The following is a 26,896-nucleotide window of genomic DNA, read 5'->3' on the forward strand; positions in this document are numbered from 1 at the left end:
GGGGTTGGACTTTTACTTTGAAAACGAGCGACCGATTTTCAAACCGGAAGTATTCCCCGTCTTTGCTGTCACATGTCCTTGGGTCCAGAATCCTTCGTCACAATTCCCTTCCTCTGTTTGCTGAGATATACAGGTAGGAAGACGCTTTGACTGTATTTTTGATGGGACACTAGGTCCGCTGTTGGCCGGGGATGATTGGAGGTCGCTCCTGTTAGCTCCAGGGTCCCAGAGCCATGCGATCACACGAGCCTGAAGGTTACCCACAGGACCGCTCGGAGCTCGTCCACTAGGACGGGAGATTTATGTTAACATGATGGTCGACAAGGAGATCCAGGGTCTCAGGGTCATACTGCATCTGTAGGGAAGTGTCAGTTTTTAACATTATTATTACACTCTGCAGAGCCCACTAGCATAGAGCCGATAGGAAACGAAACCTACACTGGACGATCTACGGAATTAAAATCTGTCTTGGTTGATCACAAGCTCAGGTGCAGTCACGGGAAACTCGTTTGTGATTCAGGTGGTTGGTTAAAGGATGGGCTTTCCGTGGATCGGTTCATAGTCCAGTTCACCACACACCTACAGCTTCTACCACCCTTGAGTTCGGTGGCGAACCTCCTTCTAATGTGTTGCAATGAATACCATAGCTGCGTCTTGATTCACGAGTCGTGTGTGACTAAGAAAAGTATGTATTGTGTTGATAACCGACACGGATTCTCTGTAGCAGTCTTTACTTTATGATTGAACTTAGTGATGGAGAGTGGGTCTCTGTAGCAGTCTCTACTTTATGATTGAGCTTAGTGATGTAGAGTGGGTCTCTGTAGGTGTGCTTATCCGTCTGTTTGTGTTCACAGGTTCCTCTTCCCTGCTATAAACGATGGCTGCTCAGGCGACCGAATCGGACCAAATCAAACAGGTGAGGGCCCCCATCCCGACCTATCCGTGGCCCAACTCCCTGTAGGGCTGGAGAATAACGTGACCTTGTGTGTTGAACAGTTCAAGGAGTTCCTGGGAACGTACAACAAGCTGACGGAGAACTGCTTCATGGACTGTGTGAAGGACTTCACCACCAGAGACGTAAAGCCTGAGGAGGTAACTGTCCTGTCCTTCATCTTCCTCCCCAGACCAGCTGCATATCTTCTCATCTTCCTCCCCAAACCAGCGGCTCTGAGTTCTTCTCATCTTCCTCCTTCCTCCCCAGACCAGCTGTTCTGAGAGCTGCCTCCAGAAGTACCTGAAGATGACCCAGAGGATTTCCCTGCGCTTCCAGGAGTACCACATCCAGCAGAACGAGGCGCTGGCAGCCAAGGCCGGCCTGCTGATTCAGCCCCACTAGGGTCCTGAGCAGGGGCCCTCTGGGCTCAGCCCGCCCCCCCCCCTCCCCTCCATCCACCAGGAGGACTCCGGCGCTGGTCTCGGGGGTCCGGCACCATTTCAGTTCCTTCACCAAGTTCTCGTCTCGCCCGAGACCCCAGGAACTGCTCTGCCACAAGCTGTAGGAGCGCTCTGAAAGGAGAGCTTCCTATTGGTTGAAGTCACTCTCCCTCCCCCATCCCCCCATGGGGTTTGGTGTCAACGGAGCATTCATTTCCTGTTTGTACAGGAAGCAGCGAATCATGTGACTAAGGCCTTGGGACTTTTGTTTACGTTCAGGATTATTCTGTGTCTTGTTTAAAATAAATGTTACTTCAGTTAAACAGATCTTGCTTTCCTAACTGAAGATAAAATAGTTCTAGATGTGAACAGCTGCTGGCGGCTGGGGTCCTGTATAGCTTCGCAATACTAAAAAAATAAATAAATAAACATGGCAACAACGGTTCCGTCCTACAGAGGGCGCTACAGCGCAGGGTCAGTTTGCATCATCTATGTTCCGGTAAAGAAATATACAAATTAAATGTCAGACACCGAATACATATAGTCATGTGAGGAGGCGAGAGGGTGGTCATATTTAAAAGCTTTATTAGAAACGAAGAGAGCTCTGTTTTTATTTTACATAAAGATACAACAAGGTCACGGCTCAGTATTTACACGGCTCTCTGGAGCTCTAACAAAAACATAGAAAACAATCATTCTGAATATACCGCTACAAAGGTGGCTTTCATACAAAAATTATAGAAATCATTTACAGTTGTGTAAAATGCATCTTTCAAATTTATGTCCATTGAGCCGGAAGCAGATGTAGAAAAGAGGGAATAAATACGTCATATGTCTCGGAGGGGGGGGGGGGGTTGCCATGGAAACCGGTTGACACCTACTCCCTGCCATTGGAGGGCGGGCCTTGCGTCCTGGGTGGGCGGGTACAGGTGCTATTCAGTAAACCAATCAGGTGTTCCGGAGGGGGCGTGTCATCACCTGCACTCCACTGCCACGGAGCTCTGGGGAGGGGTCATGCCCTCTGAACCCGATGAGGTCGACACTGTGGTGTTGGACACTAGAGAGAGGGAGGTAGAGAGAGGTAGAGAGAGGCTGGTGTTAGACACTAGAGAGAGAAAGGTAGAGAGAGGCTGTGTTAGACACTAGAGACAGAGAGAGGTAGAGAGAGGCTGGTGTTAGACACTAGAGACAGAGAGAGGTAGAGAGAGGCTGGTGTTAGACACTAGAGAGAGGGAGGTAGAGAGGCTGGTGTTAGACACTAGAGAGAGAGAGAGAGAGAGAGAGAGAGAGAGAGAGAGAGAGAGAGAGAGAGAGAGAGAGAGAGAGAGAGAGAGAGAGAGAGAGAGAGAGAGAGAGAGAGAGAGAGAGAGAGAGAGAGAGAGAGAGAGAGAGAGAGAGAGAGAGAGAGAGAGGCTGGTGTTAGACACTAGAGAGGGAGGTAGAGAGAGGCTGGTGTTAGACACTAGAGAGAGGGAGGTAGAGAGAGGCTTGTGTTAGACACTAGAGAGGGAGGTAGAGAGAGGCTGGTGTTAGACACTAGAGAGAGGGAGGTAGAGAGGCTGTGTTAGACACTAGAGAGAGAGAGAGGTAGAGAGAGGCTGGTGTTAGACACTAGAGAGAGAGAGAGGTAGAGAGAGGCTGGTGTTAGACACTAGAGAGAGAGAGAGGTAGAGAGAGGCTGGTGTTAGACACTAGAGAGAGAGAGAGGTAGAGAGAGGCTGGTGTTAGACACTAGAGAGAGAGGGAGGTAGAGAGAGGCTGGTGTTAGACACCAGAGAGAGAGAGGTAGAGAGAGGCTGGTGTTAGACACCAGAGAGAGAGAGAGGTAGAGAGAGGCTGGTGTTAGACACTAGAGAGAGAGGTAGAGAGAGGCTGGTGTTAGACACTAGAGAGAGAGAGGTAGAGAGAGGCTGGTGTTAGACACTAGAGAGAGAAAGGTAGAGAGAGGCTGTGTTAGACACTAGAGAGAGAGAGGTAGAGAGAGGCTGGTGTTAGACACTAGAGAGAGAGAGAGAGAGGCTGGTGTTAGACACTAGAGAGAGAGGCTGGTGTTAGACACTAGAGAGAGGGAGGTAGAGAGAGGCTGGTGTTAGACACTAGAGAGAGAGGCTGGTGTTAGACACTAGAGAGAGGAAGAGAGAGGTAGAGGTAGAGAGAGGTAGAGGTAGAGGTAGAGGTAGAGGTAGAGGTAGAGAGAGAGAGAGAGAGAGAGAGAGAGAGAGAGAGAGAGAGAGAGAGAGAGAGAGAGAGAGAGAGAGAGAGAGAGAGAGAGAGAGAGAGGCTGGTGTTAGACACTAGAGAGAGGGAGGTAGAGAGAGGCTAGTGTTAGACACTAGAGAGAGAGCGGTAGAGAGAGGCTGGTGTTAGACACTAGAGAGAAAGCGGTAGAGAGAGACTGGCGTTAGGCACTAGAGAGAGACCGTACCTTCCCGCTCCTTCTTCTTGAGCCTCTTGCGGCGCCGGTCGATGGAGGCCACCTCCGACTTGAGGCTCAGGTAGTACTTCCTGATCTCCTGCAGCTTGTCCTGCAGGAAGGAGACGCGCTCACTGCTGGACATCCTGTCCAGCTCGTCTGGACGAGCAGAAACAAAGAGGGGAACACAAGTTTATTCAGCGGGATTGCCTGTTGCCGTCTTTTCCGAGGTTACACACACCGCACCAAGGTTGTATTTGATGCTGCTAGCCTGCCATCAATCCGGTGTTCGAGGCCTACTGAGCTCCATCACAGGCCTACTTAGAGGCCTAGCGAGCCCCATCACATGCCTACTTAGAGGCCTAGCGAGCTCCATCACAGGCCTACTTAGAGGCCTAGCGAGCCCCATCACAGGCCTACTTAGAGGCCTAGCGAGCCCCATCACAGGCCTACTTAGAGGCCTAGCGAGCCCCATCACAGGCCTACTTAGAGGCCTAGCGAGCCCCATCACAGGCCTACTTAGAGGCCTAGCGAGCCCCATCACATGCCTGTCTGCAGAAGCCTACCGAGCTGGAAGGACCACTTGTAGGTCCGGTGCGGGGAGGACATCTGGGGGGAGCGGCTGGGCTTCCCTCCCCTGGAGAGAGCCTGCTTCACGGGGGTGCACAGCTTGGTCTGGTCCGGTACCGGAGGCGGGTCCGGGGCCGAGGGGTCCTCGCTGTCACTGCTCTGAGCTGCTGGGGAGAAGTGCCTCAGTGGGTGAGCGGGGGAACTGACCTACATCGACGTGGTGTCATTTAACCTCCTCCAATGCCGCTCTCGGCTGGTTCAACGTTCAGTCATTAAATTAGGACATCAACTAATGGTCCCGTATCATACCAGGGCCCAAGACCCGAAAGGATGGAAGAGCTTCGTTGATGGCCTATGTTCCTCCTTCCATGGGAATTTAAAGGCCTAACTAACTAACTATTATACCACCGGGTGTGAGTCTGATTAGCCGTTACAAGTGGGCGTGTCCACCTAGATGTGGCAACAACGGTTCCGTCCTACAGAGGGTGCTACAGCGCAGGGTCAGTTTGCATCAACTATGTTCCGGTAAAAAAATATACAAATTAAATGTCCGACACCGCTTGAACCTGTATAATCGTAACTATTCAACACAGAATACACATAGTACACATTGAGGTCCCTGGTAGTCATGTGAGGAGGCAAGAGGGTGGTCATAGGCCTACCGAGCCCCATCACAGGCCTGCCTAGAGGTGTGCTGGATAGATCAGTGGACCAGCCTACCCAGTGGACTGTAGCAAACGCTGCTCATCTATCAGTCATACATCTAGGTGGACACGCCCACAAAGAGAGGCAGACAGAGACAGAGAGAGACAGAGACAGAGACGCAGACACAGAGACAGACAGACAGACAGACAGAGAGAGCGAGAGAGGCAGACAAGAGACAGAGAGAGAGCGAGAGAGCGAGAGCGAGGCAGACAGAGACAGAGAGCGAGAGAGCACGCGCGCGAGAGAGAGAGAGCGAGAGAGAGAGAGAGAGAGAGAGAGGCAGACGGAGACAAAGAGAGAGACAGAGAGCAAGAGAGAGAGCGAGCGAGAGAGCGAGGCAGACAAAGAGAGCGAGAGAGAGAGGGAGGAAGGTTAGAGGACGGGGGGAGGAGGCCTACCGGTGCCGTTGCGGTCCGTCTTGCCCCCAGCGTCGGTTCTCTTCTGGCTGCGTTTGGCCTTCTTGGCCGACGGGTTCTGGTTCCCGTCCAGGAGCCGCTTCTGACCTGAGGGGTCAGCAGGAGGCACGTTATCAGTGTGTAGCAGGGACCACGTGTGTGTAGCGGGGACCACGTGTGTGTAGCGGGGACCACGTGTGTGTAGCGGGGACCACGTGTGTGTAGCGGGGACCACGTGTGTGTGTGTGTCTGTAGCGGGGACCGCGCGCGTGTGTGTGTGTGTGTAGCGGGGACATCGTGTGTGTGTGTCTGTAGCGGGGACCGCGCGCGCGCGTGTGTGTGTGTGTGTGTAGGGAGGACGGTGTGTGTGTGTGTGTAGGGAGGACGGTGTGTGTGTGTGTGTGTGTGTGTGTGTGTGTGTGTGTGTGTGTGTGTGTGTGTGTGTGTGTGTGTGTGTGTGTGTGTGTGTGTGTGTGTGTGTGTGTGTAGCGGGGCTCAGAGTGTGTGTGTGTGTGTAGCGGGGCCCAGAGTGTGTGTGTGTGTGTGTAGCGGGGCCCAGAGTGTGTGTGTGTGTGTGTGTGTAGCGGGGCCCAGAGTGTGTGTGTGTGTGTGTGTAGCGGGGCCCAGAGTGTGTGTGTGTGTGTGTGTGTAGCGGGGCCCAGAGTGTGTGTGTGTGTGTGTGTGTGTAGCGGGGCCCAGAGTGTGTGTGTGTGTGTGTGTAGCGGGGCCCAGAGTGTGTGTGTGTGTGTGTAGCGGGGCCCAGAGTGTGTGTGTGTGTGTGTGTGTGTAGCGGGGCCCAGAGTGTGTGTGTGTGTGTGTGTAGCGGGGCCCAGAGTGTGTGTGTGTGTGTGTGTGTAGCGGGGCCCAGAGTGTGTGTGTGTGTGTGTGTGTGTAGCGGGGCCCAGAGTGTGTGTGTGTGTGTGTAGCGGGGCCCAGAGTGTGTGTGTGTGTGTGTGTGTGTAGCGGGGCCCAGAGTGTGTGTGTGTGTGTGTGTAGCGGGGCCCAGAGTGTGTGTGTGTGTGTGTGTAGCGGGGCCCAGAGTGTGTGTGTGTGTGTGTGTGTGTAGCGGGGCCCAGAGTGTGCGTCGGCCTGTACCTCGGTCCTTGCCCTCGTAGGGCGACAGGTTGGGCTGGTCTTCCAGGCCCTCCTCCTGGAGGCGGGGCTGGTCCGCTGTGGGCGGGGCCTGGGGAGGGGGCGGGGCCGGGACGGGGCTCTGGTAGAGGAGCTTCCCTGAGGGAGGAGCCTTCTCCTTCTCGTCCAGGTCGTCCAGGTCCACCTCGTGGCACACCAGGGCCTCCGGGTCCATCTGGGGGCCCATCTCCTCCGGCACCGCGCTCTGCTGCGGCTGGGCCTGCTGATGGAGCTGCGCGGTGGGGCCCTGCTGCGCGGTGGGGCCCTGCTGCGCGGTGGGGCCCTGCCGGTGCTGTATTGAGAGACTCTGCTGGGCCTGGGGGTGGAGGATCTGCTCCGTGGGGCCCGGTCGCTGGGCCGGGTGGAGGACGGCCCCTCTAGCGGCCGGCGGCTCCGGCTTCCGGCTGCTGGCCGACGGGGGCGGGGCTTGCTCCTCCCTCCACTCCGCCCCCCTGGCCCGGGCTTCCGAGGGCGGGACAACCGCCACCTGAGCCAGGATGTGGGCGGGTCTGGGGGGAGTCTGGGGCAGGATGTGGGCGGGTCTAGGGGGCGTCTGGGGCAGGACGTGGGCGGGTCTAGGGGGCGTCTGGGGCAGGACGTGGGCGGGTCTAGGGGGCGTCTGGGCCGGTCTTGGGGGCGTCTGAGCGAGGACCTGAGCGGCTCTGGGGGGGGTCTGGGCCTGGACGTGGGGCAGCCGGGGGGGCATTTGGCGCGGGCTGTCCTGGGGGGTCTGCTCCAGGCGGACCTTCTTGTCGGCGCCGGGCTGCTCCAGGGCTTTGCGCTTGGCCATGTTGACCATGTTGACCATGTTGACCATGTTGCCCCCCCACAGGGCCAGCCCGTCGTCGGGCCCCAGGGAGTCGTCCTCCGGGGCCGAGTCCGTGTCCGAGTCCAGGGAGGCGGGGGGCTCCGGGGGGAGGTGCTGTGCCGGCAGGCAGTGCAGGACCACCATGGGCCCGTCCTGCCTCTTCGACAGGCCGCCCCGCAGAGGAGACACCGCCGGGGGGCCGCCGTGAGCCACTGCACCGGCGGGAGGGGCCACAGCCTGGGTGGGAGGAGCCACAGCTGGAGCGGGAGGAGTCGCATGGTTCGAGGGCGGGGCCGTGACCTTGGTGGGTGTGGTCACGGCGGCAGTGGGCGGAGTCCTCGTGTTCTTGGGCGGGGTTACCGCGCTGGTGGGCGGGCTCACTGCTGCAGTGGGAGGAGTCACAGAGCTCATGGGTGGAGTCGTTCTACTGGAGGGCGGAGACCTTGTGTGGCTGGGCGTGGTCATTGGGCAAGGGGGAGGAGTCATTGTGCGGGAGGGAGGGGTCGTTGAACTATTGGGCGTGGTCATAGTGCAGGTAGGCGGAGTGATTGTGCTGGTGGGCGTGGTCGGCAAGATAGTGGGCGAGGTCATTGAGATAGTAGGCGGGGTCATTGAGCTGGTGGGCGGTGTCATTGAACTGATGGGCGGGGTTTTTAAGCTTGTGGGCGGGGTCATTGAGCTGGTCGGCGGGGTCATTGAGCTTGTGGGCGGGGTCATTGAGCTTGTGGGCGGGGTCATTGAGCTTGAGGGCGGGGTCATTGAGCTTGTGGCCGGGGCTCTAGGTGGAGTTTCAGAACCAATCTCTTTTGCATTTGACCTGCGACCTTTGGGCTTGGGAGAGGCTTCAAGAGACAAGTCCAGCTGCTTATCCGGGAGACAAGGAGACATCTTGAGGTGGCTAGGGGACATCTTGTGGCTAGGGGACATCTTGAGGTGGCTTGGAGACATCTTGTTGTGGCTTGGAGACATCTTGAGGTTGCTAGGTGACATCTTTCGGCTAGGAGACATCTTATTGTGGCTAGGAGACATCTTGTTGTGGCTAGGAGACATGGCACTCCCAGATTCAGGCTCCTCCCCCCTCTGAGGCTCCTTCCTTTCTGATTGGCCCCTGTCCTCTTGCTCCTGAGGGACGCTGGGACATGGGGTAGCAGCAGCGGTAGCCGGTTCCACCGTTGCCGAAGCAACGGCTGTGTTGCCAGCGGGGGGCAGAACGTCTGACCCGCTTAGCTCCGCCTCCTCCTTAAGCCCCTCCCCCGAGAGAGCAGTGTCTTCCTTAAGATCTAGATCCTCTTCAGGCTCCTCCTCTTTAAGCTCGGCCTCAGCATTAAGCCCCTCCTCCTCCTCGTTAAGGTCCACCTCCTCCCGGAGATGGGGCGGCGCATCCTCTGACCCGCTGTCTTCTGACGAGTTCCCAGAATCCTCTGCGGTGAGATGGAATACACGTTGGTATTATTGTAACTGGTTTCGATACTTTTTTTTAGTTATGTAGTAGTGAATGTGTAGTAGTGAGTGGTGAGTGTGAGTGAGGAATGGGCATCGGTTCATGACTTATCAGTACCAGTATCACTGTAGCGACAACCTGACACAAGAACACAGCATCATCGCTATAGATACAACCTGGCAAGATCAACACAGCATCATCTCCATAAAGAACACCTAGCAACACGAACACAGCATCATGGCTATAGAGACAACACCACATCGCTAGAGACATCTAGCAACAAGAACACAGCGTCGTTGCTATAGACGCAACCTAGCAACAACAGAGACAGAGGCAACACCTCTACAGATTACCTAGAGGTTGTTTTCTAAAACATCCAATTCCTTCTGATAAAACACTAAAAGTGCCAGTTATTGTAAGTCTGATCTGGTTTACCAATAGTGAGGTAGCCAGTGTGTCTAGTAATGCGTAGGTCCGATAGCCAAGAGAATTGTGTCATCACATGAATTCAGTCTTTTATGCGAAACCCTTCTCAGCGTCATCACTCCTCCTGCATAACCCCCAGCTCTTACATTCAGACAGGGCAGCCAACCAGACAGACAGCCACACAGACAGGCAGCCACACAGACAGGCAGCCACAGAGTTATAGCTGGTAACCTAGCAACAAGAATATGATGGCCGTGACCTGGTGTGTGGAAGGACAGGCATAGGGCACAGGTGCGCAACATGGGGCCGGATTCTGCCTGTCCTTCAGAAGCAGGAGGACCACTTAAGAATTGAAGGAAGGATTTGCATTTTGTGGCCATGAATAAAGATTAGATCTGGAGAGACCCACCCAAACTCTAGCAGGTGCAAAAAACAACCAACACTAAAACAAACCATCGATTCATATGTAACCGACTGTTTCCCCGTCAAGACATATATCCCAGGAGAGATGCCAGGCTTCTGGTTTAAAAGCATTTACTGAAGCTATTTCTTTTGTTCTCCACCTCGGTTACCTTCTGGAAGCTCAAGGACTAGTTCTGTGGTCCTTGGTTATGTTGTCGACGTTGAGCCTCCAGCAATTGATCCTCTCATTATACTAGAAACTCCAGACACAATTAAACCTTTTACTTCTAGAAGAAAGTAACACACGATTCCTTTCATGTCTAAATGCTGTCCACCAATGGATAGAGGGTAGCGTCAGTAAGGGTATTGATATGCATCGCTCTTGCTAAGTGGTGTCAGTGTGTGTATCGTTTAAGTCCCAAAGACCCTGTCCGCTGCATCTCACCGTAGGAGGGCCGGTCAGAGTCGTACACGCCAGGCATTCTGTTGCGCCTTCGTGGAGTTTCTGTGGAGGAGGAGGTGTTACTATACCGCACCGGAACCCTAATAGCAGCCTGACTTTACAGAACCCTGACTAGCCAACAGTCTGCCTCTACAGAACCCTAACGGCAGACTGACTCTACAGAACCCTAACAGACTGCCTCTACAGAACCCTGACTAATAGAACTCTGGCTAGCCAACAGACTGATTCTACAGAACCCTAACAGCAGACTGACTCTACAGAACCCTAACGGCAGACTGACTCTACAGAACCCTAACAGACTGACTCTACAGAACCCTGACTAATAGAACTCTGGCTAGCTAGCAGACTGACTCTACAGAACCCTAACAGCAGACTGACTCTACAGAACCCTAATGGCAGACTGACTCTACAGAACCCTAATGGCAGACTGACTCTACAGAACCCTAATGGCAGACTGACTCTACAGAACCCTAATGGCAGACTGACTATACAGCACCCTAACAAGCAGACTGCCTCAACAGAAACCTGGCTAGTTAGCAGACTGCCCCTACAGAACCATCACAACAGACTGCCTCTACAGAACCATCACAACAGACTGACTCTACAGAACCCTAACTAACAGAACCCTGGCCAGCGAGCAGACTGCCGCTGCAGAACCCTAGCTGGAGGCTTCTTACCGTCTCCGTTGGCCGTGGTGGGAGAGCTCTCGTTGCGGCGGCCCTGGCCCTCGCTGCTGGGCGTCTTGGAGAAGCTTCGGACGGAGCTGGTGGAGGGAGGGGTCCGCGTCTGGGGGCGGCCGCGCCTCCCGCTCCCCGGCTTCATCAGCCCCTTCTCCTCCTCTCCCCGGTCCCCGTCCTCCTTGTTCTGGAGGAGAGACGACAGATCAGCCACCGGTCTGGAGCTCCTGCCCTAAACATCTAGAGCCGGTGAACCACTGGTGAGGTAGCCAAGCACGGGTCGGACAGCCAAGGGAATCGCGTCGTCACATTCATTCGGAGTAGTTGGCGAAACCATGCTCAGCATCATCACTCCTCCTGCACACAGGCTGTTGCTGTGTGTTTTCTTTCATGTTTTTATTTTTTAGCCCTCCTGTGCCTAGCTTGACATTTTGCCAAAGGACTACAGTGGAAAAATAACCTGCTGGCTAACACTGCATAATAAATCAACATTTCTGTAAATGTGCCATGGTCCTTTAAATGATGAAAATGAAACCCCAGCTCTTCTTCATGGGAGGCGCACGCCCGGCAGTTTCCGTGACAACATGATCCCTTACCTTGAGTTTCTTCCGAGTTCTCCTCTTGGTGGCTCCTTTGTCCACGGGCCAGATGATGCGGTCGGCCGTCACCCACTCATCATACCTGCAGAACAAACAGCATCATCACCAGGGTAACCTGCCTCCAGCAGACACCTAGCATGAGCTAGTCCGGCCAGAAATGTCCGGCCACCTTTTTACAGTTTATTACTGATGGCCCAGTTTGTGTTCGCCATTAACGCTTCCCAGTATCATGATTGGTCTAAACAAATATGACGCAAAACACTCCATTCACCCAGATCTGAGTGCATCTGTCATCAGACTGGAGATGTGATCTAAAGTGGGCTTTGAGAGACTGGTCAAGAGTAACATCAGACTGGAGATGTGATCTAAAGTGGGTTTTGAGAGACTGGTCTAGAGTAACATCAGACTGGAGAGTTGATCTAAAGTGGGCTTTGAGAGACTGGTCTACAGTAGAGTAACATCAGACTGGAGATGTGATCTACAGTGGGTTTTGAGAGACTGGTCTAGAGTAACATCAGACTGGAGATGTGATCTACAGTGGGTTTTGAGAGGTGTCTGACCTGACGTTCCAGCCATAGTAGTGCACCAGGTAGACCTGGTCTCTATCATGGATGTCCATCTTCTTGATGTTGGCCTCGTAGATCTTCTGGCTCTTCCCTCTGCCGTACTTCACCCTGACCTTCGTACCCATCAACGAGTCTTCATCTTCATCGCCCTCCTCCCCCTCACCCCTGACACAAACACACTCTGATTATTGTATTAACATGTATAACAGTCGTATAGCAATAGAACAGTCCAGAACCAGAGTGCTGCTGCCGCTGGAGGAAGAGGTTCTACCTTTCTCTCCGTCGCTCTACGTCTTCGTCCTCATCCTCGTCCTCCTCTTCATCCTCGTCCTCCTCTCCGGACTCCTTGTCCGAGTCGTCATGGCGACGATGGCTGCGTCTCCTGGGCAGTACCCGCTCTCCTTCCCTCTGCTCCTCCCCGCTCGTCTCTCCTCCTGGCTCCTCCTTCAGTCTGTCCCTCTCCATCCGGGACATGCCGTCTCCTCGCTCCTGTCTGTCCCTCTCCATCCGGGACATGCTGTCCCCTCGCTCCTCCTTCAGTCTGTCCCTCTCCATCCGGGACATGCTGTCCCGCCGGTCAGACTTCCCTGGCCACCGCCGCCTCCCCTAAACACACACGGGTTACCCAAAGGTTACACACAGACGTAGCCCCTCCTCTACAGATAGGTATACCACACCTGGAGGTCCTATTCAGAACATCTAGTTCGTTCTGGTAAAACTGTCAGTGTGTCTGGTTAGTTGGTGGTATAAGTGACCTTAACTACAAGTGAGGTGGCGTGGCGTGGCTAGTAATGCGTACGGTCAGATAGCCAAGAGAATTGTGTCGTCACATGAATTCAGACTTTTATGCGAAACCGTTCTCAGCGTCATCACTCCTCCTGTACAACCCCCAGCTCTGTCCTCCTAACAGAAAGCCACAGAGATGGACAGAAAGCTACAGAGAGACGGACAGAAAGCTACAGAGAGACGGACAGAAAGCTACAGAGAGACGGACAGAAAGCGGGCAGGTAGGCACAGAGAGACAGACAGGTAGCCACAGAGAGAGACAAAGCCACAGAGACAAAGCCACAGAGACAAAGCCACAGACAGGTGGTAGTCCGGAGAGAAAGACTGAGTCTGAGAGTTCTAACTGGTTGCTATGGTAACACGGGGCAAGTGACTCACCCTGGGTGACGGGAGGCTCCGCCTTAGTCCTCCTCCTCCTCCTCCTCCTCTTTCGCCGTCCGACTCTGGCTCCTCCTTCTCCACGGCGGCCTGGACCCTGATTGGCCCGGGGTCCTTGGAATCCGCCTCCTCCGGCGCGGGACTGGCCAGCGTGGAGGGGGGGCGGGGGTTGTTGTGGTGGATGGTCCTGAAGGTGATGGAGGCTGAGCGGCAGTACTCCTCGAAGCCGTAGAGGTACCTGAGGACCACGCGCACGTTAACGCACACGCCGACACGCGCGCCAAACCGTGCCGGTCAGGTGGCGAACCGTCACCCGGTCGACCTCGTCACAGCGGGAGAGGAGTCACAGCCTTTAGCTCGCAGATAAAACTCCACAGGTCTTCCTTTCCTAACACTAGCTTTAGAGGCGCTACTGGTTAGCACCTCGAGCACGTTACTGGTTAAAGCGTCACGCCGATCGGAAGTTCACAGAAGCAGTCGTGGGTCGGATAGCCAAGAGAAACACGACATCACAAATCAGCCGAATTGCGAAACCATTCTCAGAATCGTCACTCCCCATTCCTCTACCCGCTTTACACCAGTCCTCCCTCTGCTCTAGCTGACGGAGCAGCATGCCGGCGGGTCCCTTACTTCCTGTAGGCCGTCTTGACGTTGTAGGAGGCAGCAGAGTTCAGGACCGGGATCCCGAGGTCCACGTACACCTGCTTCCACACGGTGCCGCTCTCGATCTGAAACACAGAGGACCGTGAGCGTCCGTCTCACACACAGAGAGAGACAGACAGGCTGAGAGACAGGCCATCAGCCTCCGTCTCACCCACAGAGAGACAGACAGGCTCACAGACAGACCATGAAGCTCCATCACACCCGCAGAGAGAGACAGGCTGGCAGACAGACCATGAGCACCCATCTCACACACAGAGACAGACAGAGCATGAGACTCCCTCTCACCCACAAACCGGCTGACAGACAGATAACGCAGGAAAAGACAGACAGAGGCTCACAATTAGCCTCCACCTCACCAACAGAGAGACAGAAAGAAAAACAGACCACGCAGTGAAAGGCATGTAGACACAGACAGACCATGAGCCTACCTCTCACCCACAGACAGAACACTCAGAAAGACAGGCTGACAGACAGACATCGCAGAGAAAGATGGAGAGGAACACAGACAAGGCTCCGAATTATGGGCAATCGCGCCTTCTGCTCAGCTGCACCAAGTCTGTGAATCGCTCTCCCTGACCATCCACAGACTGTGGATTATTTAAAAAAAAGGCCTAAAAACCCATCTTTTTAGAAAAGCCTTTGGCTAAACTGCTATTTTAAATTATTCTGTTTTCCCCTGTTATTCTTCTTTTTAATCAAGTCAGTCTTTTAATGTTGTATTTCTTTTAATGTGCATTGTAGCACTTTGAGGTCATTAAGTTGACGTAAAGTGTGTTTTAAATAAAATGTACTATTATTATTATAGACAGTCAGACCGAGAGACAAGAGTGATGGAGAACGAGGCGAGAGACCCCGAACAGAGAGGCCGATGTCAGGGTCGGGGATACTCACTTTGTGGCATCCCCCCAGCTGGAACACCAGCCGGAAGAGCTTGAACAGGTTCAGGTCCTTGTAGCCCAGGACGGGGGGCTTGTTGATGGGGGTGCCTGCGAACGGACGGACGGACAGACAGGGAGCCAGGATTAATGGGGTCTTTGAACTTGAACGTCAATTTATGAGTTGTAATGTAAACAGTAAATGACGGACTGCTTTTCTAACCCATGACCACCTAAAGCGCTTTTACAATACCGTCAAACATTCACCCATTCATGCACACGTCACCCGCCCACGGCGGAGTCAGCCACGCAGGGCGACAGCCAGCTCGTTAGGAGCGGTTATGGTCGGGTGTCAGCTAGGAGGAGCCGGGGATTGAACTAGCAACCTTCCGGTTACCAGCCAACCCGCTCTACCTCCTGAGCCTCATTGAGCCCGGTCGATCTTGCCAACTAGGTAGGCCCTGTAACGATACACCAACTCACGACTCGGTTTGTATCACGATTTTTGACCCGCGGTTCGATACATCCCCCGATTTTTTGAAATTTAAAAAGCAGTTTGTTTAAAAAACACTTATATAACAATTAACTTAATGTAACATTTGATAACAAATAATCTGGAACACTGAACAGAAAGAATACTATTAAAGTATAGCAAAATTAATAAATAAATAAATAACCAAAGATTGCAGTTGGAGGGTGCTTGCAGGTAGGCAAAAACCCTTAACTAGTTTTGTGGTTTAGGCTAATGTATTTGAAAATATTAATGTCAAATAAATAATAGTAATTTGAATAGTTTGCTGGCACTAACCAGCGTTCCCACTAGAAAAATCGATGCCGGTCAAATTGACCTGCATAGGTTTCGTTTTCGGTCAAATATCCTATTATCGCTTCTTGTTAGGCTATGTAGCTTAAATAATGACATAATCAGGCCGTTTAGAAACAAGTCCGGTAGAATAAAGTACCCAGCCTGTCAATAATCGGTGGCCGCTTCAGTCCGACCTATAAGCAGACCAACTGCCGGTCAAAGCAGAGAAAACACTAGAGACAGGGATCACACAGGCTATTTTTGCGCGCTTGGCCCACTCTGGATAAATGTCGTTCATATCTCCTATGAGGCTGTGGAGAAATGCAATCCTCCGTAGCCACGGAGCGCTGTCATCACAGCGAGGGCATCTCGTCCCAGACTTACGGCATCGATAAGAGGAGCGGTGTCAGCAGACTATTATTTAGACCGATTATTAGCAAATTTCAATCGGACAGTTTGACCGGAGCAATACAATTTTGTCTGACATTTAGTTTTTCTATTACCGGACAACGGAAACCCTGGCACTAACAGCTCATATCACGTGGCTGGTTCTGGACTCGAGGATAATGGGAGTTAGAAAGGGCGTGTCGCACCGCAGGACAGGTTTATGGCATTGAGTGTCGCGATTTAGGTTTCGATACGCATATCGTTACAGCCCTACTACTAGGGCATGATAGATTTTCTGACTCATTGCTTTACTAGTATTGTCTCCACTTCCAGTAAAATCCTAGCCGTCATAAGGGGATGAAAAACAGACAATAAAGATAAAAAGGTCCAGTATGAAACAGCTGGATAGCTGCTCATCAACATCATACGTTTTCATAACTTTTTGCCTTGTCTTCCTTGTAGATTAAACTCTACAGAGATTCTTTTCATACCACTAGCTTTAGAAGGTGTGGCTAAGGAGAAGCCTCGTCAATAGAAGGACAGGTTACTGGTTAAAGCTTCACGCCGATTGGCCGTTCACACCGAGCACAGAAGCAGTTGTGGGTCAGATAGCCAAGAGAAACATGACATCACAAATCAGTCTCGTTTGCGAAACGATTCTCAGAATCATCACTCCGCATACAATAGAGATACAACATGGACCAGTCTGATGGAGGTCCACTACGGACCAGTCTGACGGAGGTCCACTACGGACCAGTCTGACGGAGGTCCACTACGGACCAGTCTGACGGAGGTCCACTACGGACTAGTTACCTCGGTCCTCCATGAACTTGTAGAGCTGCTGCAGGAAGTGGTCTCTCTCTTCTGGGTCTGCCTCTTCTTCAGGCTACACACACACAAAAAACACACAGCTAAGGAACAAGTTCTTCATCTAATAAAGACAGACTGCCAGCATAGTTAGCTTCATGTCTTTTAATTGTAGCCCCTCAAAAGACAGACTACAGCAGTTAGCTTCATGTCCTCTAATGCTGGCCCCTCTAAAGACAAACTAGCAGCAGTTAGCGTCATATCCTCTAAAGCTAGCCCCTCTAAAGACAGACTAGCAGCAGTTAGCTTCATGTCTTCTAATGCTATCCCTTCTAAAGACAGACTAGCAGCAGTTAGCTTCATGTCCTCTAATGCTAGCCCCTTTAGAGACAGACTAGGAGCAGTTAGCTGCATGCCTCTAATGTTAGCCCCTCTAAAGACAGACTAGCAGCAGTTAGCTTCATGTCCTCTAATGCTAGCCACTCTAAAGACAAACTAGCAGCAGTTAGCGTCATATCCTCTAATGCTAGCCCCTCTAGAGACAGACTAGCAGCAGTTAGCTGCTAGCCCCACTAAAGACAGACTAGAAGCAATTAGCTTCATGTCTTCTCATGCTAACACCTCTAAAGACAAACTAGCAGCAGTTAGCTAATGCTAGCACTAATGATGTTAAACCGGTAGCTAGAATAGCTAGCTGGATCCACTCGTGCCAGTCTCACCTCCTCTTTGATGTTCCTCTTCTTCTTCCCCTCTTCCTCCTCCTCGCTGTCCTTCTCCCGCCCCCCGACCTCCTCGTCCTCGTCGCTGGAGGAGGAGGAGTCGAGGATCTGGCTCATGTCCATCTTCCACAGCTCAGGGACCTCCTGGGTCCTCAGGAAGGACACGGCTGCCTTGTGCCCTGCATAACCAACCAATCAGGACACAGCGGTGAGCCGGGCACGGCGAGCGGTACACGGTGTCCTACGACAGGAAGTGATCCAAGAACATCCTGTACGCTACCTTTCCTGCAGGAGAACTCCGGCCTGGTGATGGCGTCGGCCGCGACAACATGGACGTCTTTCCTGGAAACTGTGGAACTAACGGGGGAAAATACAACGTTAGTCTTTGAGCAGGACGTCGGATACGGAACGAGTTCATAAAACACCACATTTTTCACTTTAAACTTAAAGGGGACATCTCATACCACCAGGTGTGAGTGTGATTAGCCATTACAAGCAGGTTTGAAAATGTGCAGCATTGTGACATCACAGGTGGGCGTGTCCATCTATCCGTCACACGTCTAGATGGACACGCCCACCTGTGATGTCACAATGCTGCACATTTTGAAAACGGCTTGTAATGGCTACTCACACTCACACCTGGTGGTATGATATGTCCCCTTTAAAAACTTGGCAAAACTTACAACTTGGAGTCCGAGAAGGATCTGATGAGACATTGGTCTTTCTTCACCATCATCTCGTCTGAGCAGCTGGGAGACACCACCTAGCAACAAGGACCACAGCATCATCACTATAGAGTCCACCTAGCAACAAGGACACAGCATCATCGCTATAGAGACCACCTAGCAACAAGGACACAGCATCATCGTTATAGAGACCACCTAGCAACAAGGACACAGCATCATCGCTATAGACACCACCTAGCAACAAGAACACAGCATCATTGTTATAGAGACCACCTAGCAACAAGAACACAGCATCATCGCTATAGAGACCACCTAGCAACAAGGACACAGCATCATCGTTATAGAGACCACCTAGCAACAAGGACACAGCATCATCGTTATAGAGACCACCTAGCAACAAGGACACAGCATCATCGCTATAGACACCACCTAGCAACAAGAACACAGCATCATCGTTATAGAGACCACCTAGCAACAAGAACACAGCATCATCACTATAGAGACCACCTAGCAACAAGAACACAGCATCATCGTTATAGAGACCACCTAGCAACAAGAACACAGCATCATCGCTATAGAGACCACCTAGCAACAAGAACACAGCATCATCGTTATAGAGACCACCTAGCAACAAGAACACAGCATCATCGCTATAGAGACCACCTAGCAACAAGGACACAGCATCATCGCTAGAGTCCACCTAGCAACAAGGACACAGCATCATCGCTATAGAGACCACCTAGCAACAAGAACACATCTTCTCTATAGAGACAGGTTACACCTCCACAAAGAGACAAGTACCCCCTCCTCTAGAGATAGTTATCCCTCACCTGGAGGTCTTAATCAAAGTACCTAGGTACTTCTGGTAAAACAGTCAAAGTGTCTGGTAAGATAGTAGCATAAGTGATTAGTAAGGTAGCGTGGTGTGGCTAGTAATGCGTAGGTCAGATAGCCAAGAGAATTGTGTCATCACATGAATTCAGTCTTTTATGCGAAACCATTCTCAGCGTCATCACTCCTCCTGCATAACCCACAGCTCTCACCTTCAGACAGGCAGCGACACAGACAGGTAGTCAGAGGTATAGCTGGTTACCTAGCAACAAGACGACATCACCGCTACAACGAAAAACCTAGCAACAACCCATCATCTCTATAGACAACCTAGCAACAAGAAGACATCACCGCTATAGAGGCACAACCTAGCAACAACCCATCATTGCTATCGAGACACAACCTAACAACAAGAACACATCATCGCTATAGAGACACAACCTAGCAACAACACGTCACTACAGAGACACAACCTAGCAACAAGAACACATCATCGCTATAGAGACACAACCTAGCAACAACACGTCACTATAGAGACACAACCTAGCAACAAGAACACATCATCACTATAGAGACACAACCTAGCAACAACACGTCACTATAGAGACACTACCTAGCAACAACACGTCACTATAGAGACACAACCTAGCAACAACACGTCACTATAGAGACACAACCTAGCAACAAGAACACATCATCGCTATAGAGACACAACCTATCAACAACACGTCACTAGAGACACAACCTAGCAACAACACGTCACTATAGAGACACAACCTAGCAACAAGAACACATCATCGCTATAGAGACACAACCTAGCAACAACACGTCACTAGAGACACAACCTAGCAACAACAACACATCATCGCTATAGAGACACAACCTAGCAACAACACGTCACTATAGAGACACAACCTAGCAACAAAAACACATCACTATAGAGACACAACCTAGCAACAACACGTCACTATAGAGACAACCTAGCAACAAAAACACATCATCGCTATAGAGACACAACCTAGCAACAAAGACATCACGCCTGCTTAATCTGTAAAATACATACGGTATACATATGGGTATTTTAAGGATAAAAAGGCTCAAATAATGAAGCTAGCTAATTGCGGGCGTGAGCAGTGCGCCATGCGGAGCGTCTGTTATTGGGCTTCGCGGCGGTCGTACCAGCGCTAGGTACCAGCCTGAGCGGTCGCTGGTGTCCTGGACACAGCAGACCTTCCCCAGGATGTCATCCTTCAGCCTCCGCCTGTCCTCCTCGTCCTCCTCACTGGACGAAGAGTGATGCTCCTCATCAGCCCTGAACCACACACACACACACACACACACACAGGATGGAGAGACAGACAGACAAACACAGAGACAAAGAAATAGAAGGACAGAGAGACGGTTAGAGAATGACAGGGTTAATCATGGCGGTAGACTAATTAACCATAACTATGTTTAGGACTATCCCCCTTGCCTATCTATACAGATAGGCAACCATCATCTAGGGGTCCTGCTCTAAGTATCTCGTTTGTTCTAGTAAAAGTGCTACCTTAGTATAAGTGTGGTCTGGTAAACATTTAGTAAGGTGGTCTGGTTAACCTCTAGTACGGTGGTCTGGTTAACCTCTAGTAAGGTGGTCTGGTTAACCTCTAGTAAGTTGGTCTGGTTAACCTCTAGTAAGGTGGTCTGGTTCAGCGCGGGTCAGATAGCCAAGAGAATTGTGTCATCACAGGAATTCAGTCTCGTATGCGAAACCATTCTCAGCGTCATCACTCCTCCTGCATAAGAATAATCCTGTATAATCCAATTGATACTACAGGTTAGAGCAGCTGGCCAAGTGTTTATCCAACGGTCAGCTCTTCCATGTTGAATACGGTATAGTAAGGAGTAGCGTGGCACACATCTACTGCACTGTGCGCTTTCACCTTTACCTTACACTCAAATACTAAATGAACACACAACTGCAGTGGTCCAGACCACATAGGGGTCCCGAATAGCCTGCCTATTGCCGGACCAAGCTCAACCGTAGATGGTACGATGGTCTGGGGAGGCTGCTGTCTTTTGTTTGTTTTCTGCAGCACAAGAGGCGTGATCAACGGGCCTAGTTCAGACGACTCTGTACATGATTGGCTGCCTGCCGTCATTGTGTTACACCAGCCAATAGCGCGCCAGGGGGAAAAGCCAGCTTGGCGATTGGCTCCCGCAAAAGCGTTCCGGAAGCAGGATGAAATGTATTGCTCCTCTCCAGACCCTGCTGCGGGGCGAATTCAAATCGCCGGCAGAACGGGCGGGGGGCAGCCAGTCTAGGTACGGAACACATAAGAGGCCAGACCACAGAGAGAACTGAGACAGGCTGGGAGGACATAGAGGCCACAACCACAGAGAGAACTGAGACAGGCTGGGAGGACATAGAGGCCACAACCACAGAGAGAACTTACACAGGCTGGGAGGACATAGAGGCCACAACCACAGAGAGAACTTACACAGGCTGGGAGGACATAGAGGCCAGACCACAGAGAGAACTGAGACAGGCTGGGAGGACATAGAGGCCAGACCACAGAGAGAACTGAGACAGGCTGGGAGGACATAGAGGCCAGACCACAGAGAGAACTTACACAGGCTGGGAGGAGCGTCGGCCACCGCGGTTCGACTTCTTGCCGATCACTGGAGTTCCAAAATGTTCTGGGTTGGTCAGCGGAAGCTGGTCCAGAGTCTGAAGCATGTTAAACAATAATCAATAACTAATAATACAGCTGCTCCAGGGTCTGTAGCACGTTAAACAATAATCAATAACCAATAATACATCTTCTCCAGGGTCTGCAGCACGTTAAACAATCACTAATAATACAGCTGGTCTAGGGTCTGTAGCAAGTTAAACGATAATCAATAACTAATAATACAGCTGGTCTAGGGTCCGTAGCACGTTAAACAATAATCAATAACTAATAATACAACTTATACAGGGTCTGTAGTACCCTAATCAATAACAATCAGTATGAACTAGCAACAACGAGCTGTAACAGGCTATGTGACTTGGGTTAACTTTAGCTGCTTATCTTGCGTGTAGGTTCAGCAGCTGGTTTATCCTTTAGCTTGTAGTCTCACCTCACTCTCTGCAAAGTGTCTCTCTCCCTTCAGACACAGGGACGTACGACGAAGAGTCTTCTCATCACCATCATCAAACACTGAGGAGAGAGACACACACAGACACCCGGTGTAAACACTGCGGCAGACAGTAGCTAAAGGTCACCCTCCCAAGTGAGAGGTCATGTCCTACCACATCGGAGGACTTTATCGATGAATTACTCAAAAAGATAAACACTGCAGTCTTTGTGTCGGTCCACGATGGGCAAAAAGGGGACGAGTGCCGGTCTGAGTAGCAACATGGACCCTTGTATATTCAGACGCAGAAGTGACATTTGGCCTTTAGCGGATCATGATGCTGCTGAAACTAGTAGCTCCTGGGGGGGGGGGGGGGGGGGTGGAAACCCCTCGACACGAGGCGGTCTAGAGACTGTAGGGCGGGGGCTCAGATAGCCAAGAGAAATGTGTCGTCACATGGAATCAGTCCTGCTTGCGAAACCATTCTCAGCATCATCATAGCGGTCGTTAGTACTCTGGCATTATGTTACTACTAGCTAGTAGTAATGACTCGAACAGTACTTACTGGTAGTAAAAGTGTTAAGTGTAAAACAAGTTGGTAGAACTCATCTTAAAATTAACAAAGGCCAAATATGTCAAGGAGCTCTACTAATAACGACAGGCTGGCAGCCAGGGGATAGACTTGCGCATTTGCTCCACATGCTCTTGGATAGTGCTAGTGCTGCAGCACAATTTCATTGAAACTTTGCACAATGTACAAACCACCTTCCCGCTGGAAGTACCCCCATACGCTCAAAGCTGTGTGTCTGAGTAGGATCTGACGCTGGCTGTGGTGTGTCGCGACTCTGCTCGTTGATCTGTCCGCTACGCAGCGCTGCCGTGGCTCGTCTGGGCGGGGCGCGCGGCCCGCGCTCTACATTGAAGCTCTGCTGAACCTAGTCGGGCTCGGACCAGAGGGAGTCAGAGAGACACAGACACAAGCTAAATGTCTGCGTGGCGATGGCCCCCGCTCCGGAGAGGAGAAGGTTGTTCTGGAGACCGGTGGGACCGCAGAACACCCTGGTACTGACCCACGGTGTACAGGCTGGCGTCCGTCAGCTTGCTGATGACTGCCTGCATGGAGGGCCCCTCATTGGTCCTCACCTCCACCGTAGAACCAATCTGCAGAACATAACCATGGTTAGCCCGGAGCCCTCAGGCCTGGCACTGTCTCACACTCTACACACTCTTCCCAACGGTTTGAGCCTGACCTACGCAGGGAATAGAACCCCTAACCCTACAGTGTTAGTGCCTTGCTCTACCTACTGATGTAATTTGGCCTCGAGTACAGCACAATTTTTCTGAAGATGGGACGTGGAAACCACTAGACATAAGGCGCTCAGATAGCCAAGAGAAATGTGTCATCACATGGAATCAGTCCTGTTTGCGAAACCTTCTCAGCATCTTCATAACGATCGTTAGTATTATGGCATTATGTTACTACTAGCTAGTAGTAGTGACTCGGGCAGTACTAGTTGGTAGTAATGCTTCCCCTAACCGTGCAGTGTCAGTGCCTTGCTCTAACTACTACACAGGGAATAGATCCCCCAACCCTGCAGCGTTGGTGCCTCACCCTCAGCGCTCCTTTAACCTGGTCATCCTGGACCACCTGGGATGTACTCTCCCCCTTCAGGACCACCTGGAGAGACAGAGGTCGAGACAGAGAGAGAGAGAGACACCGAGAGAGAGACAGAGGGAGGGAGAGGGGCAGAGTGACAGAAGAAGCAGCAGCAGGTTAGAAACCAGCAGCTGGACATGCAGTTCTGGGTGTGACCTGTCCCCAGAGAGATTAACAATTATGGAGATGGTTTCCATAATCACTAGACAAAGCAATATCACAACCATGAAACAGATCTCTCTATCGGACGACGCTGCTGAAGACATGTGACTGAATCGGCATCACTCCATTGGACACATGCTTGGAAGACCTGGTTGTTTTTGAGGGGTGCTCAGATAGCCAAGAGAAATGTGTCATCACATGGAATCAGTCCTGTTTGCGAAACCGTTCTCAGCGTCATCATAGCGATTGTTGGTACTGTGTAACCCTCTTAGTCAGTTAGAGGTCCTGCTGTTGATTTAGTGCTAGTGGGTAGTGAAGCATTAGTGAGTAGTGTAGTACTAGTGGGTAGTGAAGCATTAGTGAGTAGTGTAGCATTAGTGGGTAGTGTAGTACTAGTTAGTAGAATAGTTGGTAGAATAGTACTAGTTGGTAGAATAGTTGGTAGAATAGTACTAGTTGGTAGAATAGTACTTAGTGCTACAGTACTAGTTTGCAGTAGTAATGGGTAGTTAGTGTTAAGGGGTAGTGCAGTACTAGATGCTGCTGCAATACTAGTTTGCAGTACTAGGCTCTCCAGTACTAGTTTGTAGTTAGTATTAGTAAGTAGTGTAGTATTAGTGGGAAGTCTAGTAGTGGTTGGTGCTGAAGTGCTAGATTGTACAACTAGGGGTAGTGTATTACTAGTTAGTGCTGCAGTACTAGTGTGTAGACCTAGTTTGTTCCTAGAGTGAAAAATAAAAGAACAACTAATGTATAAAAATTAAGATTTGTGACAAAGAAAGAATTAGCCTACGCAACATCTGAAACGTGAAACACACTCTCATCGTACACTTGAAGACATCACGTGCCACGGGTGCCCTCGGCACATGTGATGCCTCCGCTCCAGGCTCGCAGCGGGAGACTCAGCGTGGGGGGGTACGAGGTGAGGCCATCTTACCTTCACTTTGACCAGGCGCTTCACGGTCTTGATCTTAGCTTCACAGAAGGCCCCTCTGTACTTGGCGCTGACGTCGGTCCCTACAGTCAGGTAGGCTGGCTCATCCACCGCCTGCAACACACACACACACACACACACACACACACACACACACACACACACACACACACACACACAGACACACACTGAGTCTCCAGAGCCAACCCCTGCAAACACACCTACCCAAACCCCTTCTGCCATCACACTGGTTCACTAAACTGCAGAACAGTTGATTGTTGGACACCGAATAAGGAAGGATTTGAAAACCCAAAAACAAATGTGCAAACTCATCTTGAAATCCATAACATCATGATAGCCAAGATGGGCTGACACTAGTAAACGTTGATAGTCCCATAAAAATACAAACACACATTTCTGCTGGAATGAAGCTACGCCTCATGACGTAGCCAAACAAATAATACAATTCCAGTCGTATTTCGAAAGGCTAGATTTCAGAAGGGATCGCGCCAGTTTCGGTGGGGAACCCTTACCTTCATCTTAAGGCTATTTGAGGTCGTCCAGCTCGAAGCTTTAATTCCTGAAAAAGAGAGAAATCGGAGTATGGTAGACGTACGAGTTGCAGGAGACTGGATGGCTAACGAACTAGCCATTGACTTCTAGCTCACGCATTCCTTCCCCCCTCCCCTCAGACTCACTCATATGTGGCGGAGACACAAAAGTACGGCGACGGTTCCTCTAGTCGGCCCGCACGGCGGTCTAAATCAGGGTTACGGGTCGGTCGTGTCGGCCTACTGCCGGACCCTCACGATCCAGCGTACGTAGAACCGGGAGCAGGAAGCAACACAATGCGTGTGGTTCCTTCCCGCTTTGCTCACGGTCGGACTGTGTCACGTCGCCATCACAGCCCTGCGCACCATGTCACAGCACTTAGCACTAGTAGCTTAGCCTCAGAGCAGCTAGCTCTAGTAGCTTAGCCTCGGTGCACCATGTCAGAGCGGCTAGCACACATAGCTTAGCCTCTGTGCACTATGTCAGAGCCGCTAGCTTGACTAGCTTAGCCTCAGAGCAGCTAGCTCTACTAGCCTAGCTCTGGGACTAGCCAGTGAGATCCAGCGGACAGCTGCTATACGAATGTCAAGCTACGATCTCCGTGAGAATGGGTACACGTCGGGAGACTACCCTAAAGACGACCCTTTATGAGGAGTACATCATCCTCCCAGACCCTCAGCGTAGTGCGGACCGGAGCCTAGACTAGAGCCGAGGAGGGTCCCCTCGCTGGATCCTTCTGGACCAGGGGAACATTAAACATAGCGTCGGGACACGGGGAATAGAGCCCATCCTCGGCGCACTTATGCCCCTCAGAGTCTGATGCAGGACGGGATCATGACACGACCCTCAACCAGAACCACCTCCCGGAACCGTCATTATTTATTTAATAACCTTCTTCCACAAAAGGCGCATACATTTCTTCACTGCAAAAACAACCCGACTTGCCATTCAATTCCCCGCCGCCTCGCGTTCTCACTCCCCGGGCGGGTGACCGTCCTGCGGCGGACTGCCTCCGTCCCCCCCGCGGGACCCGTCCCCTCGTCCCGTGTATTTAAACGTTTATATTTAGTTTAGTGAAGGACATTGATCGATACTTACATGAGACGATCCTGCTCGCTGGCTTCGGAGGCGCAACGCGAATAACAAGCTGTTGAGCCGGAGCGATGTTTCCTGGTCGCTGATTGGCCGCGCCGAGAGCGGTCGTTCAAAGGGCGAATTGTGATTCGCCCATCGGACTCAGCGTTTTGATTGGACGGAATTTTGGTTGTTTTACTATTGGCGGATACGAACACGGCGCCTTGACGAAATGGATGAGTTTTGCATGAGCACGTCCAACCAAGAGGAGCGTCGGCGGCGACGGCTCCTGTGATTGGCCGCCTTCAGGCCGCGCCGCGAGCTGATTGGCTGCTACCCTTTCAGGTCCGGAATGAAACTCGCCAAGCAACAACACTCCGCTTAACCGCCAGACAGCGCGATTTAGAGTCGATATAACACTCATAACTCCGCGTTACAGCAAACAAATGTTCACATCACGACACACCAGACAGCTCGTCACAACTTCAGACGAGGAGGGGACGTTAGC

The 26,896-nt window shown here is 51.7% G+C and overlaps 2 protein-coding genes across 5 annotated transcripts; one reads left to right on the top strand and one right to left on the bottom strand.

Moving 5' to 3' along the window:
* The first annotated feature begins 53 nt into the window (after positions 1–53).
* timm9 (translocase of inner mitochondrial membrane 9 homolog) lies at positions 54–1,691 on the top strand. The gene is made up of 4 exons (XM_079752626.1): positions 54–133; positions 855–916; positions 997–1,092; positions 1,202–1,691. The coding sequence occupies exons 2-4, from the start codon at positions 878–880 to the stop codon at positions 1,334–1,336; spliced, it is 270 nt and encodes an 89-aa protein (XP_079608752.1). The 5' UTR covers positions 54–133; positions 855–877; the 3' UTR covers positions 1,337–1,691.
* A 251-nt stretch (positions 1,692–1,942) lies between these two features.
* arid4a (AT-rich interactive domain 4A) lies at positions 1,943–26,688 on the bottom strand. Of its 4 annotated transcripts, none has more exons than XM_079752128.1 (25): positions 26,413–26,688; positions 25,296–25,342; positions 24,766–24,876; positions 23,622–23,687; positions 23,080–23,170; positions 22,013–22,092; positions 21,523–21,620; positions 20,087–20,219; positions 18,074–18,153; positions 17,671–17,747; positions 17,391–17,569; positions 16,678–16,750; positions 14,689–14,783; positions 13,765–13,862; positions 13,135–13,372; positions 12,242–12,576; positions 11,965–12,135; positions 11,402–11,486; positions 10,806–10,992; positions 10,111–10,170; positions 6,553–8,817; positions 5,461–5,565; positions 4,354–4,524; positions 3,800–3,946; positions 1,943–2,431 (listed from the first exon to the last, which is right to left on the bottom strand). In XM_079752128.1, exons 2-25 carry the CDS (start codon positions 25,299–25,301, stop codon positions 2,349–2,351), a joined length of 5,034 nt encoding a protein of 1,677 aa, XP_079608254.1. In that variant the 5' UTR covers positions 25,302–25,342; positions 26,413–26,688; the 3' UTR covers positions 1,943–2,348. The 4 variants fall into 4 exon arrangements, with proteins under 4 accessions (XP_079608254.1, XP_079608252.1, XP_079608253.1 ...); XM_079752126.1 differs by lacking the exon at positions 26,413–26,688 and adding an exon at positions 25,461–25,646; XM_079752127.1 differs by lacking the exon at positions 26,413–26,688 and adding an exon at positions 25,461–25,645 and having other exon boundaries at positions 4,354–4,521.
* Between the last annotated feature and the right edge of the window lie 208 nt (positions 26,689–26,896).

Source organism: Pollachius pollachius, assembly GCF_949987615.1.
Source record: "Pollachius pollachius genome assembly, chromosome: 15".
NCBI classification, from domain to species: domain Eukaryota; kingdom Metazoa; phylum Chordata; class Actinopteri; order Gadiformes; family Gadidae; genus Pollachius; species Pollachius pollachius.

Coding starts and splice junctions, on each gene's coding strand:
- timm9 (XM_079752626.1), top strand. CDS start 878: ATGGCTGCTCAGGCGACCGAATCGGACCAAATCAAACAG. Junction 917..996: donor AATCGGACCAAATCAAACAG/GTGAGGGCCCCC, acceptor TGTGTTGAACAG/TTCAAGGAGTTCCTGGGAAC. Junction 1,093..1,201: donor GAGACGTAAAGCCTGAGGAG/GTAACTGTCCTG, acceptor CTTCCTCCCCAG/ACCAGCTGTTCTGAGAGCTG.
- arid4a (XM_079752126.1), bottom strand. Junction 24,877..25,295: donor CAAATAGCCTTAAGATGAAG/GTAAGGGTTCCC, acceptor TGTGTGTTGCAG/GCGGTGGATGAGCCAGCCTA. Junction 16,751..17,390: donor AGAGGAACATCAAAGAGGAG/GTGAGACTGGCA, acceptor GTGTGTGTGTAG/CCTGAAGAAGAGGCAGACCC.